The sequence below is a fragment of the Salvelinus namaycush genome, chromosome 1 (genome assembly GCF_016432855.1).
Source record: "Salvelinus namaycush isolate Seneca chromosome 1, SaNama_1.0, whole genome shotgun sequence".
NCBI classification, from domain to species: domain Eukaryota; kingdom Metazoa; phylum Chordata; class Actinopteri; order Salmoniformes; family Salmonidae; genus Salvelinus; species Salvelinus namaycush.
This window is the reverse complement of record NC_052307.1, coordinates 9591795-9609114: the sequence shown is the minus strand read 5'-3', so window position 1 is coordinate 9609114 and position 17320 is coordinate 9591795. Positions and strand designations below refer to the sequence as shown.

The 17320-nt window shown below is 42.2% G+C and overlaps 1 protein-coding gene across 1 annotated transcript in view; it reads left to right on the top strand.

Moving 5' to 3' along the window:
* The window catches only part of LOC120050345 (adhesion G-protein coupled receptor V1-like), a 211817-nt gene extending 207111 nt beyond the window's left edge, over positions 1–4706 (top strand). The window contains exons 88-89 of the mRNA XM_038996933.1: positions 989–1163; positions 4260–4706. Of these exons, the coding sequence (XP_038852861.1) occupies positions 989–1163; positions 4260–4378 (294 nt within the window). The 3' untranslated portion in view covers positions 4379–4706. The remainder of the gene's footprint in view (positions 1–988; positions 1164–4259) is intronic.
* The last annotated feature ends 12614 nt before the right edge of the window (positions 4707–17320 follow it).

Here is a 17320-nt window from a genome sequence, read left to right as displayed (position 1 = left end):
GTCTGTCTGTCTGCCTGTGTCTAACTGTCTGCCTGTGTCTGTCTTTCTGCCTGTCTGTCTGTGTCTAACTGTATGCCTGTTTTTGTCTAACTGTATACCTGTCTGTCTGCCTGTGTCTAACTGCCTGTCTAGCTAGTTGTCCGTGAGGGTGCTGAACTCTCTTTCCATCACTACTCTTGTAGACATTTAGTGATTATCCCCGGGTTCTCTCTCTCTCTGTGTCTCTGTGTCTCTGTCTCTCTCTGTGTCTCTGTCTCTCTCTGTGTCTCTCTCTCTCTCTCTGTGTCTCTGTCTCTCTCTGTGTCTCTGTCTCTCTCTGTGTCTCTCTCTCTCTATGTGTCTCTGTCTCTCTCTGTGTCTCTGTCTCTCTCTGTGTCTGTCTCTCTTTGTGTCTCTGTCTCTCTCTGTGTCTGTCTCTCTCTTTGTCTCTCTGTGTCTCTCTCTTTGTCTCTCTGTCTCTCTGTGTCTCTCTCTGTCTTTCTCTCTGTGTCTCTCTCTGTCTCATATTCATCAGCAGCAGGCTCAGAGCCTGATTTTGTATGAGGCGCACGTGACCCCTCATCCTGCATTAACCCTTTGGGGAGCTTGGGCAACAAACTCTGTGTGACCCTCCATGTCTCAGACGTGATTACACGGCTCACAGGCCCATTCTCTGCTACCCAGAGCGGACTTGGTGCCAGAATAGGCCTGGTGTGTGTCATTGCATTAATCATGGAGATTTAGTTGACCCATTTACACGCTCATCTCTGGTTAGTGTTGTCTATGGAACGCCTTGAGGACAAGCACTTAGCCATCCAAACACTCTAAATGGTAGCTCATAAAAGGCACTGTAGAAATGGAACCCTGACATATTTTAGGCTCTGTCATTTCAACTTGTTGGAATTTGTTGGAGTGGCTGTCTTTGATAATACCATATTCAGTCTGTAAACGTGTGTGTCTGCGCGTTTCTGCGGCTGTGTGTGCTTGCGTGCGTGTGTGTGTGTGGCAGGTGTCCGCGGACTGGGAGCGTGCGTCTCTGCGTCCGGACAGCCAGCCCAGCAGTGTGTTTAAGCAGAGCCCTCAGGGCGGAGCCTACGCCACCAACGGAGGTTTCATCAACACCAACCTAGTGGCCGACGATGAGTCCCAGGACTTTGATGACCTCATATTTGCCTTAAAAACTGGTAAGAATCATCTCTGAGTCCCACATGGCACCCTATTCCCTATATAAAGCACTACTTTTTATCAAGGTTTTTTAATATTTGGGATTTGGACGTTTACACAGATAAACAGGTAGTGGGCAAAACACAAACTGAACCCTTACCACATCAATCCCAACCCCCTATATAGTGCACTACTTTTGACGAAGGCCCATAGGGCACTTTGTAAGGAATACTGTGCCATTTGGGACGGTGCCTATTGCTAATCCTGCACACGTATTCCTCATCAGCCATCAATATGAAGCCAATAACTAGAGTCCAGAGTTATTCCTGGTCAGGTCACATGCTCAGGAAAAACTCCTTGTCCTACTCCTCAACACCATAATGGTGTCATGGGAGAAGTGAAAAATGCAATGACTCACTATAAATACAAATCACATCTTATACCCTCATAGGCTAAAGTTCCAATGACTCAGTATACATCATTTTTTACATTTTACAGTTTAGTCATTGACCCCACGCTCTTATCCAGAGCAACTTACAGTCAGTGCATTCATCTTAAGTTTGCTAGGTGGGAGTCGGATAACCACATATCACAGTCATAGCAAGTATACGTTTCCTCAATAAAGTAGCTATCAGCTGGGTCAGAGCTAGTAAGGGGGAAATAAGTCAAGTGTTAGTTTACAAAAGGCCTTTTTGGGGGGGTCGGTGTGAGGAGGGGGTGTGAGGGAGGGGGGGTGCTGTGTGATTATTTAAGATACTCTTTGAAGATGTAGGGTTTCAGATGTTTTCAGAAGATGGGCAGGGACTCTGCTGTCCTAATTTCAGAGGGAAGCTGGTTCTACCATTGGAGTGCCAGGACTCTGCTGTCCTAACTTCAGAGGGAAGCTGGTTCCATGTTTGGGGTGCCAGGACAGCGAAAAGCTATGCCTGGGATGAGCTGGAGCTGCCCTTCTGTAGGGGTGGGAGGGCCAAGAGACCAGAGATGGCAGAATGGAGGGCTCGGGTTGGGGGTGTAGGGTTTGAGCAAAGCTTGAAGGTAGGGAGGGGCAGTTACTCTTGCTGCTCCATATGGGAAAACTTGGAAGAACATACAAATCTTATTCCCTCGTAGACTAAAGTTCCAATTTGTACTTGAGCGTACATTCTCTATCTGGAATATGGGTGACTCACATATGGCTTTTAACCTTTGTGTGATTTTGTGTGTGTGGGCTCATGTACACGGTTGTGTGTGTGTGTGTGCTTGCATGAGTGTGTATGCATGCCTGTATTGTTTGCATGTGTGTAGCCATTACTGCTGGCCCTGCTCAATCACTCCTTTCCAGAGCTTTAATCCTGCACCCTTAGGAACCGTTTTTCCTCAGTCATCAATGTTTAATGAGATAAGGGGCTAACAGCAGACTGATATATCACCGCTCCCATTCTCAAGTCACAGAGTAATCGCTTCACGCTGCCTGAATAACAAGTGGTAGACCCAACTGAACACATGCCAAGTAGTGCTCAGTACTTTTTCTGTATGAAATATATATATAGCCCCTGGTCCAAAGTAGTGCACTATAAAGGGAATAGGGTTCCATTGGGGACGAAACCATAGAATGGTGATGTCATGGCTCTTTCGTAGTGACCAAGCCGGCAGTGCTCTGTGAAAGAGTCATGACATGTAGCGTGACATCCTCATACAGTTTATATGAGACGTCTCTTCGCCACACATAGCTACTACGTTCACTGTGGTTGGATTCTTGAAGAGAGGACAAGTGTACATTTTATTAACCTTCTCTATCTCACCAATTAAGATCTCTGTTCATAGAAACACACCCCATGGAAAGAGACGTGACATCTAACTTGTATACCAGTCAAGCCTGGTAGTCGTGTCCATATCATGGAAAAGGATTTGACCCTTCCTCGTGGTGGCCAGCAAAGCCCCTGATTGACCAGTCCCTGAAGGGCCCCATGCTAAACAGGGGTTAATCTGGCACTACAGTGCTAACTGGCCCCTGGGAGTGGGACCGAGAATACACACCGGTATCCACACCCATAAAAACACTTGTCCATTGCCGTGGCGATGCTAAATTTAAAGTCCCCCTGGCGGAAGCGGACTTGGAGTCAGAGGTGTTAATGAGAGTGGATTGGGTAGAGAGGGTAATGTTACCGTAAACAAAAGCCTCGGGGAGAGGAGAGCTAACCCTTCTTCTACCGTCTGTGACGTGGATTGTGTGCGCTGTATTCTAATAGGCAGTTGTTATGGAGGGTGAGTTAGCATTTCTCTGGCCTTCTCTATCACCCATCGGTACACCCCAACATTCAGCCTCAAGAGGAGTACAGATATGGATGGGGTGGCATTTACATTTTAATTACCTCTCTTACTGGTCAAACGACAACCAATCAAGGTTAAACAAGATTGAAAAGCATAAAGAAAAATGTATAAACACAAATATTTGCTATTATGTCTTCATCAGAGTGCCTCCAAGACCCCCTTTGGTTGTTGTGGAACACCTGAAGCGCTCCATCTACTTACAGTATTTCCTATTTTCTTCAAGGTTAATCAGAATAGAGGGGGGGGGGGGGGGGGGGGGTGATTATTATGGGTAAAAAACAACCAATCCTGGCCACTCTTGAACCAGATAGAAAGTATGCAGACATTTTAATGGACCTGTATATTTTCATAATAGGTGCTTCCCAAACAATTCCATATTCCCTTAATAGTGTACTACTTTGACGAGAGCCCCATGGGTCCTGGGGTATATATAGGGAATAGGGTTCCATTTGAGACACTCCATTGTTCATGCCTTTACCTTTGGTAATGTTGAAAATGCTATTTTATGTAAAGTGTTGATTTAGCTGTTGATTATTGATCACAGTCACTTTTCACTCAGAACACTGCAGCAGGTGTTGATGTTGAAATCTTCGGTATACAAAGAACAAATGACAATGACTTGATGTTTTGTTAACGATTTTCTAAGTTAACACTGAAGGATGTCAAACATTTATCATAGCTCTGATCCACGGTGTAGTGTACAGAGAGTAGTGGATGAACGCGCACTACGCCTTGGACCAGAGATAACGACATTATTAATAAGTGATGCTTGACGTGCGCCGTCTCTGTCTCTCTCCCCCTGTCAGGATCGGGCCTTAATCTGAGTGACAACGAGTCGATCCCCGGGAGCCATGACGATGGGAGTACGGCCCCGTCTCAGATAGTAGAACTAAGACGTATCCCCATCGCAGACACACACCTCTAACCTCACACGTTGTTATACCACAGAGAACAACACAAGTGGTTTTATATTTCTACTGCCTTTGCACTAAAACATCACGTTTTTTTTAGTAGTTTTGGTTTTTCGTCAGTTGTTTGATGTCATGAAAGCCGGTGATGTTTTGGTCTGTTTTTATATGAATATATCAATGTGTTACTAAATGAATGTGTAAAGGTTCTCGACAGAGTTTTTTAAGCTGATTTGATCTTTCCTGGGTGTAAATTATTTTGTATAGTTTTTAGGACAAAAGCCAGCACCCTCAAACCTGCTGCTAAGGTTTCTGTAACATTGTTAATAAATATTTCAACAGATATTTTACATCGGGCTGTCTTTATTCAATTGTGATTGGGTTTAGAGTGGCCGGCAGCAGTCTATGGTAAATGTCAGCAGTCAAACATAAAGAGAGGTGAACTTGTGTGAGAGTTGCGTAACGCAGGATGTGGAATTGCTGAGTGGCTGTGGGGTCACGCAGTCTCATGGGGCAATTTCACAAACTTGTTCTACACGTTCTGAGAATTCTGGTCCATGGAAAGGTCTGAATATTTCTGCTTGTGTCTGCAGGAGGCGGAGGGACTATGAACTATAGATGAGATAATACCTAATCATAAAACCTGTCAATCTACTGTAAATGTTCAGAATACAAGGTCAAACACAGTATTCATGGGTTGCACGTTACGTTAAGTTCTATGTCAGCTGACGGTCTACTCAATGCATTCTCAATTAGCGCTGATGAAAATGACCATAAATAAGAATGAAACTGAGGAATTGAATGACCAAAAGTGGTGTAAGACAATAGAGAGTTTGTGTAGTTAACAGCCATTGAATAAAGATCGGGTTTGGATAATAAGTAAAGGAGTTCCACAGTCTTAGGCCGAAACAGAAGGAACAGCCTCACCAAGCTGGAGCACTGGTGCCAACCCGGCATCAGGGGCCTGTTCAGAAGCGTGCAACGTTGAAGAACGGTCAGATAGAAATCAATTGCGCAGAACAAATAGAATTGTCTGTCAAGTTGAATAGGGGATCGAATCGGCTCTATTCATTACATTTCTATCTGCAACTTTCTGATGGTATCACCTTACTGAATATACGCCAGGTTTCTGTATTAATTACGTCTGAAAGGAAACACCTATGTGTCAGGAAAGTTGTATATCAATAGAGTGTAATAAAAATGCATAGGTCTTCGTGTGGGCGAGACATTCCTTTATGACAAAAGTTAAGATCACAAATTATTACCCAGACTGACATTACCCAGACTTATTAGGATGAAGGTAAGACCCAGATGCAGACAACGTCGAATTAACAGGGGCAGGCAATAGACAGGTCAAGGCAGGCAGGGGTCAGTATACCAGAAGTGGGGCAACGGTACAGGTCGGCAGACAGGTTCAGGGACAGGGGCAGGCAGAGTGGCCAGGCAGGCAGGCTCAGGGGCAGGGGCAGGCAGAGTGGCCAGGCAGGCAGGCAGGCAGGCTCAGGGGCAGGGGCAGGCAGAGTGGCCAGGCAGGCAGGCAGGCTCAGGGGCAGGGGCAGGCAGAGTGGTCAGGCAGACAGGCTCAGAGTCAGGACAGGCAAGGTTCAAAATCAGGAGGGTGAGAAAAAGAGAGACTGGGGAAAACCAGGAGCTGATAACAAAAATGCTCGTTGACTTGACAAACAAGACGAACTGGCAACAGACAAACAGAGAACACAGGTATAAATACACAGGGGATAATGGGGAAGATGGGCTACACCTGGAGGGGTTGGAGACAAAGACAGGCGAAACAGATCAGGGTGTGACAAGACTGACATTACCCAGACTGACATTACCCAGACTGACATTACCCAGACTGACGTTACCCAGACTAACATTACCCAGACTGACGTTACCCAGACTGACAGTACCCAGACTGACATTACCAAATAGGTAAAGTGTTTGATCTGCGAAATGAGAGCCAGCGATCTGTGTGTCTGTGTGCCTGAGTGTATGTGTGTGGGTGTGCTTTGAACTGACCTCTGACCTCGTAAATTGCTAGACCTGGTTAACGGATAGAAATTTTTTTGGGGGGGCAAAACTGAGAGACGGAGGGAGTATTACTAGCTGAAGATGAATGTAGTCAGTTTGGATTGTTGGACACAGAGCACCAGCTAATGCGCTCTGCAGAGATTTCCTTCCTATTATTTATGTAGTTAGTTTGGATTGTTGGACACTGAGAGCACCAGCTAATGCGCTCTGCAGAGATTTCCTTCCTCTTATTTATGTAGTTAGTTTGGATTGTTGGACACTGAGAGCACCAGCTAATGCGCTCTGCAGAGATTTCCTTCCTCTTATTTATGTAGTCAGTTTGGATTGTTGGACACTGAGAGCACCAGCTAATGGGCTCTGCAGAGATTTCCTTCCTCTTATTTATGTAGTTAGTTTGGATTGTTGGACACAGAGCACCAGCTAATGCGCTCTGCAGAGATTTCCTTCCTCTTATTTATGTAGTCAGTTTGGATTGTTGGACACTGAGAGCACCAGCTAATGCGCTCTGCAGAGATTTCCTTCCTCTTATTTATGTAGTCAGTTTGGATTGTTGGACACTGAGAGCACCAGCTAATGGGCTCTGCAGAGATTTCCTTCCTCTTATTTATGTAGTCAGTTTGGATTGTTGGACACAGAGCACCAGCTAATGCGCTCTGCAGAGATTTCCTTCCTCTTATTTATGTAGTTAGTTTGGATTGTTGGACACTGAGAGCACCAGCTAATGGGCTCTGCAGAGATTTCCTTCCTCTTATTTATGTAGTCAGAGATTCACTTCCTCTTATTACTTTAGTTAATACAAAAAATGTAGTACATTTCAACTCTATATCTGACATGGTGCAGGTGTCTTCTTTGTTTTAAGCCCATAGCCATGTGTGTGAGGTGTATACTTGTTTAAGACTACCAAGAATCACTCTGTGTGACCCTGATTTAGCCCATTGCAGTATTAAACATCTTTCACAAGTTTTCTCTCTCTCTTCCTCTTGGGGAAATAGGCTCAGTAACAATCCAAACTATTTTGATTAGATGCGTCCAGCCTCAACCTTTCTGTTTGTGTTCGTTTCTCTCTTCTAATACATTGATTTTGAATATTGAAATGTGCCGTGTTTATTTTGCTTGTGGGTGACAAACTATAATTGCTATCCCTCCATGGCCTGGTGTAACTGATGCAGGTGGAGCTGCCACAGATCTGACTGTTGGTGGTCTGTCTGTGTGTCCTGGGGGATGTCCAGTAACACAACCACCAGCCAACACTTGTCCTCAGCTACTTATGTCAGGAGTTATGAGGGGAGCTGCAGCAGAAATAGATCTTTAGGCTCTTTCCCTTCTCAAAAAGTGAAAGGAGGAAATATGTCTACGATTGGCTCTGAGGAGGATCATCTGATATGGCTGACGGCAGCACATAAATACATAATAAGATGTTTTATTGTCACATACACCAGATACTGTCGGTGCAGTGAAATGTGTTGTTTTACAGGGTCATGAAAAACTGAACAACGTGCTCGACTCCAGTCTAACGTTTGGACACCTACTCATTCAAGGGTTTTTCTTTATGTTTTACTATTTTCTACATTGTAGAATAATAGTGAAGACATCAACACTATGAAATAACACATATGGAATCATCTAGTAACCAAAAAAGTATTTTTTGAGATTCTTCAAAGTAGCCACTCTTTGCCTTGATGACAGCTTTGCATACTCTTGGCATTCTCTCAACCAGCTGGAATACTTTTCTAACCGTCTTGAAGGAGTTCTCACATATGCTGAGCACTTGTTGGCTGCTTTTCCTTCACTCTGTGGCCCAACTCATCCCAAATCATCTCAATTGTGTTGATGTCGGGGGATTATGGAGGCCAGGTCATCTGATGCAGCACTCCATCACTCTCCTTCTTGGTCAAAATGCCCTTACACAGCCTGGAGGTGTGTTGGGACATTGTCCTGTTGAAAGACAAATGATAGTCCCACTAAGCACAAACCAGATGGGATGGCGTATCGCTGCAGAATGCTGTGGTAGACATGCTGGTTGTGTGCCTTGAATTTTAAATAAATCACTGACAGTGTCACCAGCAAAGCATCCCAACACCATCACACCTCCTCCATGCTTCACGGTGGGAATCACACATGTGGTGATCATCCGTTCACCTAATCTGCGTCTCACAAAGACAAATTTGGACTCATCAGACCAAAAGACAGATATACACCGGTCTATTATTGCTTGTGTTTCTTGGCCCAAACAAGTCTCTTCTTCTTGTTGGTGACCTTTAGCAGTGGTTTCTTTACGGAAATTCGGCCATGAAGGCCTGATTCACGTAGTCTCCTCTGAACAGTTGATGTTGAGATGTGTCTGTTACTTGAACGCTGTAAAGCATTTATTTGAGCTGAAATTTCTGAGGCTGTTAACTCTAATGAACTTATCCTCTGCAGCAGAGTTATCTATGTGTCTTCCTTTCCTGTGGCAGTCCTCATGAGAGCCAGTTTCATCATGGCGCTTGATGGATTTTGCTACTGCACTTGAATAAACTTTCAGAGTTCTTGAAATATTCAGGATTGACAGACTTTCATGTCTTAATTAAAGTAATGATGGACTGTATTTTCTCTTTGCTTATTTGAGCTGTACTTGCCATAATATGGACTTGGTCTTTTACCAAATAGGGCTATCTTCTGTATACCACCACTACCTTGTCACAACACAACTGATTGGCTCAAACGCATTAAGAAGTAAAGAAATTCTACAAATTAACTTTTAACAAGGCACACCTGTTATTTGAAATGCATTCCAGGTGACAAACTCATGAAGCTGGTTATGAGAATGCTAAGTCTGTGCAAAGCTGTCATCAAGACAAATGTTGGCAAATTTAAAGAATTTCAAATATAGAATATAAAATAGATTTGCATCACGCCTTTACAAGGGAATATTTGTATGAAGAGAACATGTGTTGTCTCAAGTGTAAACAAGTCTGAAACAGTCTATAAAGGCACTGGGTCTCTCAACCCCCCAGTCCCTCCTCTCCTTCCCCTAAAGTCCCGGTCTCAGCTCCTGAGAGTGGGCCTGTAACTCAGATGTCTAACTCACAGTGCCTGGGACTGATGATGACTCATCCTACTTCCCCGTCTCCAGTCCTCTTCTAAGTGATTCAACATCTTCCCACCAGAACTGTCTCGCTCTATCTTTGTCTCTGAGAAGAAAAGAAAACATATTATTTTCTCCCTCTAAGCCTGTGCTCCCTCTTTCACAGCAGACACACACAAATATACAGGAGCCATGTGTACTGCACAGACTTTGGCTTAATTTATAAACCACATACAGTGGACACCCCCCACATTCCCTTCTTTTTCTTTCTGTCTTTTACTATTTTATCAAATGGTTCTTACGTAATGATATGTTTTATTTTATTTTGGGTTCACTGAAACAAGCACCAGGCTGTAACCATAGACAGTACATTTTCAATTCCTACCAGGTAAACAGGATTGTAAAATGTGTTATCAATGTTTGAATATTTGTTCATTAAAACCTCTTGACACTAGGGGGATGCCATTTCGACTTTGTAAAAATTCGTTCCCAAATTAAACTGCCTCGTACTCAATTCTTGCTCGTACAATATGCATATTATTATTACTATTGGATAGAAAACACTCTCTAGTTTCTAAAACCGTTTGAATTATTTCTCTGAGTGAAACAGAACTCATTCTGCAGCACATTTCCTGTCAGGAAGTGAGATTTCTGAAATCGAGGTCCCTGTTCTGGGGTCAGTTTATAAGTCCCCATGCAAGCTATGGGGCTACATGCACTGCATACGCCTTCCTCTAGATGTCAGTAAGCGGTGAGAATTTGAATGGAGTGGATTGCACCATCTGGGGCCCTATATAAGACCGTGGAACGGAAGTACCGTTCTTTTCAACGGGGCGCCTGGCGCAGCAGGGACATCACAATGGCGTCCTGCAAAGCTTTCGTTTTAGCAGTTCTATATCTCCGGTCATGTTTTTATTCGTTATAGTTGTTAAAGACATCATAAGGTAGTTAATTTAAACCGACTTATAGCAGTTTATATCAGTTTATTGCGATTTTCTGGGATTTCTTTGTGACGCGCTATCACCAGTTGGACACCTTACCGGCACATAGCTAACGTTAGCGGCTATTTCGACAGGACAAGAGGACATCTTTCAACCAAAAGACGATTGCTCTGGAGAAAGGACACCTTGCCCAAGATTCTGATGGAAGCTCAGCAAATAGTAAGCAGTCTTTATGCTGTTAATTCGTACTTATGTTGACAAATGTCAAATAATAATTCCGCCATGAATTATGGTGCGGTCTCGCTTTAGCGCACGCTGTATTGCGCAGTAACGTTAATTTTAAAAATCTAACACAGCGATTGCATTAAGAACTAATTTGTCTTTCATTTGCTGTCCAACCTGTATTTTTTAGTCAAGTTTATGATTATTTATTGATTAGAATAGGTGCCTCTCCAAAGATTTCTCCCGACATTTTCTGGGCAGCTTGGCAACTTTTCTCATTGTATAACCACGATTTGTGCCGCTAAATATGCACATTTTCGAACAAACTCTATATGCATTGTGTAATATGATGTTATAGGACTGTCATCTGAAGAATTCTGAGAAGGTTAGTGAAAAAATTAATATATTTTGGTGGTTTATACGTTATCGCTATTTTTGGCTTGAATCAATGCTGTTGTGATGTTTGCTATTGTGGTAAGCTAATATAACGCTATATTGTGTTTTCGCTGTAAAACACTTAGAAAATCTGAAATATTGTCTGGATTCACAAGATCTGTGTCTTTCATTTGCTGTACGCTGTGTATTTTTAAGAAATGTTTTATGATGAGTAATTAGGTAATACACGATGGTCTCTATAGTTATTCTAGTCGCTTTGGTGAGAGTTGTGATGGTGGCTGCAATGGTAAACTATGATTTATACCTGAAATATGCAAATTTTTCTAACAAAACATATGCTATACAATAAATATGTTATCAGACTGTCATCTGATGAAGTTGTTTCTTGGTTAGTGGCTATTTATATCTTTATTTGGTCGAATTTGTGATAGCTACTGATGGAGTAAAAAACTGGTGGAGTAAAAAAAGTGGTGTCTTTTGCTAACGTGGTTAGCTAATAGATTTACATATTGTGTCTTCCCTGTAAAACATTTTAAAAATCAGAAATGATGGCTGGATTCACAAGATGTGTATCTTTCATCTGGTGTCTTGGACTTGTGATTTAATGATATTTAGATGCTAGTATTTACTTGTGACGCTATGCTAGGCTATGCTAGTCAGCTTTTTTACTGATGGGGGTGCTCCCGGATCCGGGTTTGGGAGGAATTAGAGGTTAAATTGCTTTCTTTCTGTTTACTTGACTTCACCGATGGATCATGTTATGACATTGATTGTTTTTTTACATGGTTGATATCTTCTTTTGAGTTGGTCCCGTGTGGCTCAGTTGGTAGAACATGGCACTTGGGTTGTGGGTTCCATTTCCACGGGGGACCAGTACAAAAATGGATGCACTCACTTCTGTAAGTTGCTCTGGATAAGAGCGTCTGCTAAATTACTAGAATGTTTGGCCGATGGAAGGCTATCCTATGAAATGTCAGCTTTTCACAATTTCGTGTTGCCTTGTCTTTCTCCATATCTTTTCAGCACAACACCTGTAAGAGAGATATCTCTTCAGTCTAGTTGGCATTCTTCAAGACACCCATTTGAATGTGCAGGCATTGGTTATTCAGGGATTTTTTTTATGTAAACACACACTTTTGCAATATAGTAAATAGCCTATTAACAGCATATTAACTTGTTAACAAATTATATGTTGGAGTCACGTCTCCAACTTAACCAAAACATGTAAGTTAAAGAATAAGGTTAAGTTAGTGGCTCAGATGAAACTATCCAAGCATTAGATACATCTCCTTTAACTTCTTGCGACTACAGGGGGTGCTGTTCCGAATTAGCATTTTGTCGTCTCCAAATTAAACTGCCTAGTACTCAATTCTTGCTCGTACAATATGCATATTATTAATTATATTGGATAGAAAACACCTTCTAGTTTCATACAACGTTGAAATGATGTCTGTGGGTGACCCAGAACTCTTTCTACAGCGAAATCCATGACAGACAGTGAAAGGTCTGAGAGCGAAGCTCTGGTTTCAGATCAGTTTTTAAGGTCTCTGTCTATCCTATGGAACGACACGAACTGCACCCGCCTTCCCCTGGATGTCAGTAACCAATGAGAAGTGGAATGGGCCTTCTCCGTAGCTCTCAGAGGTTATAAAAGACCAAGGAGTGAGAGTAGCCCCCCTTTCGACGCTCGCCCTTACGCAGGAAGGGACCTCCGGACGCCATTTTCACAGGCTCGGTTATCAACTTGAAATGTATCCGTCTGTAATTTAATTCGATATAGGACTTAGAAACATCATAAGGTAGTTAATTTAAACCGTTTTATAGCAATTTATATCCGTTTAGTGCGATTTTGAGGAATTTCTTTGTTGTGCACTCTGAAACTTTGGACACGTTTTGGGGTCCCGTTCGATCGTTAGTGGATATTTCGAAGGACAGAGGACATCTATCGACCAAAAGACGTTTATAACATAGAAAGGATACATTGCCCAAGAATATGATGGAAGAACAGCTCAAAGTAAGCAATATTTAATATGATAAATTGTTGTTCTGTCGAAATATTTTAAACGCATATTTCGCCATTTTGTTTGGTATAGCTTCACTTGGCGAACCCTGTATTGAAAAGTAAGGATAATTTTACAAATGTAAATCAGCGGTTGCATTAAGAACTAATTTGTCTTTCGATTCCTGTCAACCCTGTATTTTTTAGTCAAGTATATGATTAGCTTTCAATTAAACTAGATCACTCTGATAGATGACGTCAGACATATTGAGGCTTGATTTCCTAGTATTTTTATTGTGTAACCACGGTTTTGTATGGCTAAATATGCACCTTTTCGAACAAACTGTATATGTATGTTGTAAAATGATGTTACAGGAGTGTCATCGGAAGAATTCTGAGAAGGTTAGTGAAAAAATTAATATCTTTTGGCGGTGATTACGTTATAGCGCTCTTTGGCTGGAATCGATGCTCTGGTAACGTTTGCACATGTAGTATGCTAACTTATCGATTTATTGTGTTTTCGCTGAAAAACGCTTAGAAAATCTGAAATATGGTCTGAAATCACAAGAACTGGGTCTTTCCATTGCTATGCTTTGTCTATTTTTATGAAATGTTTTATGATGAGTAAATTGGTCATACACGTTGCTCTATCTAGTAATTCTAGTCGATTTGTGATGGTCGGTGCAATTGTAAACTGTGATTTCTACCTGAAATATGCACTTTTTTCTAACAAAAACTATCCTATACCATGAATATGTTATCAGACTGTCATCTGATGGTTTTTTTTATAGGTTATTGGCTATCAATATCTTAGTTGAGCCGAATTGGTGATAGCACCTGAAGGAGTAAGAAACTGATGGAGTTAGAATAGTGGTGTATTTTGCTAACGTGTTTAGCTAATAGATTTACATATTTTGTCTTCCCTGTAAAACATTTTAAAAATCTGAAATGGTGGCTTTATTCACAAGATCTGTATCTTTCATCTGGTGTCTTGGACTTGTGATTTAATGATATTTAGATGCTACTATCTACTTGTGAAGCTATGCTAGCTATGCTAATCAGTGTGTGGGGGGATGGGGGGTGATCCCGGATACGGGGTTGAGGTTCGGTAAAGGTTAAATGGAAAGTGTGCATGTTCAAGATAGCATGCAAAGGTTGCAGGTCTGTGGAGATCTTTACAATTGCTGTAATAGTCTGTGATGAATCTCAAACAGCATTGATCACTTGCACCATGTACTTTTAATGTAATCTCAACTGTAAACCAGGTCATAACAAGCTGTTGTATATACAGTACACTACCGGTCAAAAGTTTTACAACACCTACTCATTCAAGGGTTTCTCTTTATTTTTACTTTGCCAAGAGCGTGCAAAGCTGTCTGTCAAGGCAAATGGTGGCTACTTTGAAGAATCTCAAATACATTTTGATTTGTTTAACACTTTTTTGGTTACTACATGATTCCATATGTGTTATTTCATAGTTTTGATGTCTTCACTATTATTCTACAAGGTCAAAAATAATACAAATAAAGAAAAACCCTTGAATGAGTAGGTGTTCTAAAACTGTTGACCGGTACTGTATACATGTAATGGGGTGCATGCTGGTGGCAGGGAAGTCAGGCGTAGGAGAACGAGCTTGGTATAAACAGAGTATTTTAATAAACGCTCACAAACTCCGAAAACCAACATATACAAAATAAAGAACGTGGGTACAAAACCTGTCGCACCAGAACATACAAACACCAATACACATCAGAACATACAAACACCAATACACACAAACCACCAATACACACCATAACATACAAACCACCAATACACACCATAACATACAAAGCACCAATACACACCATAACATACAAAGCACCAATACACACCATAACATACAAAGCACCAATACACACCATAACATACAAAGCACCAATACATACCATAACATACAAAGCACCAATACATACAACATACAAAGCACCAATACACACCATAACATACAAAGCACCAATACATACAACATACAAAGCACCAATACACGCCATAACATACAAAGCACCAATACATACAACATACAAAGCACCAATACATACAACGAACAATCACCGACAAGGACATGAGGGGAAACAGAGGGTTAAATACACAACATGTAATTGATGGGATTGGAACCAGGTGGGATGGAAGACAAGACAAAACCAATGGAAAATGAAAAATGGATCAGTGATGGCTAGAAGATCGGTGACGTCGACCGCCGCACACCTCTCGAACAAGGAGAGGGGCCGACTTCGGCGGAAGTCGTGACAATACAGTATAAAACATTTGACTGTTACGCCCTGACCATAGTTTGCATTGTTTGTTTCTATGTTTTGTTTGGTCAGGGTGTGATATGAGTGGGCATTCTATGTTGTATGTCTAGTTTGTCTGTTTCTATGTGTTTGGCCTGATATGGTTCTCAATCAGAGGCAGGTGTTTCTCGTTGTCTCTGATTGGGAACCATATTTAGGTAGCCTGTTTTGTATTGTGGGTTGTGGGTGATTGTTCCTCTTCCTGTGTTTTGTGGTCATTTTACGGGACTGTGTTGTCGTCGTTGGTTTATTGTTTTGGTTCTTGTTCAAGTATTCTATTAAAATGAATACTCACCACGCTGCATCTTGGTCCTCCTCTCTTTCGCCCGACGAAGATCTTGACATTGTATTCCCTTTGAACTTTGTTGTGCTTTTAAATGGTTGAATGCGCAATGATAACACATTTAGATGACAACTAAACCAAAAATCTGACATTGTTTTTCCATTGGAATTTGGTTGTGATTTTAGATAGCTGAGAGCACAGAGATAAAACAGTGAGAATTCAACAAACTTCTGGCTGTCTTTTTGAGATGGTGAATAAAGATTGAAATGTTATTGATCAACGTTTCAACCAAACATTACCTAAATGTCAACGATGAAATGATGTGGTGTGCCCAGTGGATAGTTATCTTTTCACGGTGCCATTTAGAATTCGATTGTGACGGCCTGCCCCTGATTACGGAGGTAAACAGTTGATTCAAGTCAGTTGACGTTTTATTTTCCTTGTGAATGATACAATTCAGTGAAAATAAATCATATCAAAATGGTGGAGGAACAACTAAAGAGACAGACGATACTCAGTTACAGGGCCGGCCCTCCCATTAGGCAAGATTAGGTGGTCGCATATGGCAAAACTTGAATTTGGGCCGGCATTTTAGAAATTTTGCTGCTCCTGATTGGCTACTACGCTGCCTGCGGTGCCCCAGCCACCAGCTCATAGTGGTTGCTGCAGTTCCCACCCCCACCCCATTCCTGCTTCTCCCGAAGTTCACTCCCACTATCCTTGGTAGCTAGGGTGATATGCGTGTGTTTTTACGGGATTATCCAATTGTGAAAAATGAATAAAAATGAATCTGCCAATGAAACTATTGTTGTGTTTTTTAATGTTTGTGTGATGAAGAGGATTAGTGATTAAGGCAGTACATAGTCTAGCGGGGATAAGAAGGGGGAGGCAGAACGTCCAGGGCCGGCCCTGCTCAGTTACCAAGCACATCACAGTATCTTGATGAATACAACAAGCATATAGAATCAGGCTAAAGCGTTAAATCGTCTTTCAGAGAAACTGTTGTATAAGCACCACACTTTCCTCTCAAGTTTACGACACGTCGTTCTCTTGTGAAAACATTCGGTCTAACGTCTATGATTTGTGCTTCTGTTACGTGACCCCCGCATATTACACACAGGCCCTTTGATAGCTATAGCATTCCCTGTGTTTCTTCTTTCTCAGAAACTGACCCCAAATCAAACTCAGTGGGAGTCAGAGTCAGCGCTGTGTGAATTTATGGACACAAGGCTTTACAAGCCCACTGTGGAGGGAAGGGACCTGCGCAGGATGAGTACCCAGGGCGGTGGGAGATGAGTGGGTCTCTGTGTCTGTGGTGTGCCTGTGTGTCTGCTCTCCCTAAGTGATTGATGTGTTCTGCATAAAGCAGGGCTCTGGCAGGGCTAGACCATGCCTGGTTGATTGATGTGTTCTGCATAAAGCAGGGCTCTGGCAGGGCTAGACCATGCCTGGTTGATTGATGTGTTCTGCATAAAGCAGGGCTCTGGCAGGGCTAGATCATGCCTGGTTGATTGATGTGTTCTGCATAAAGCAGGGCTCTGGCAGGGCTAGACCATGCCTGGTTGATTGATGTGTTCTGCATAAAGCAGGGCTCTGGCAGGGCTAGACCATGCCTGGTTGATTGATGTGTTCTCCATAAAGCAGGGTTCTGGCAGGGCTAGACCATGACTGGTTGATTGATGTGTTC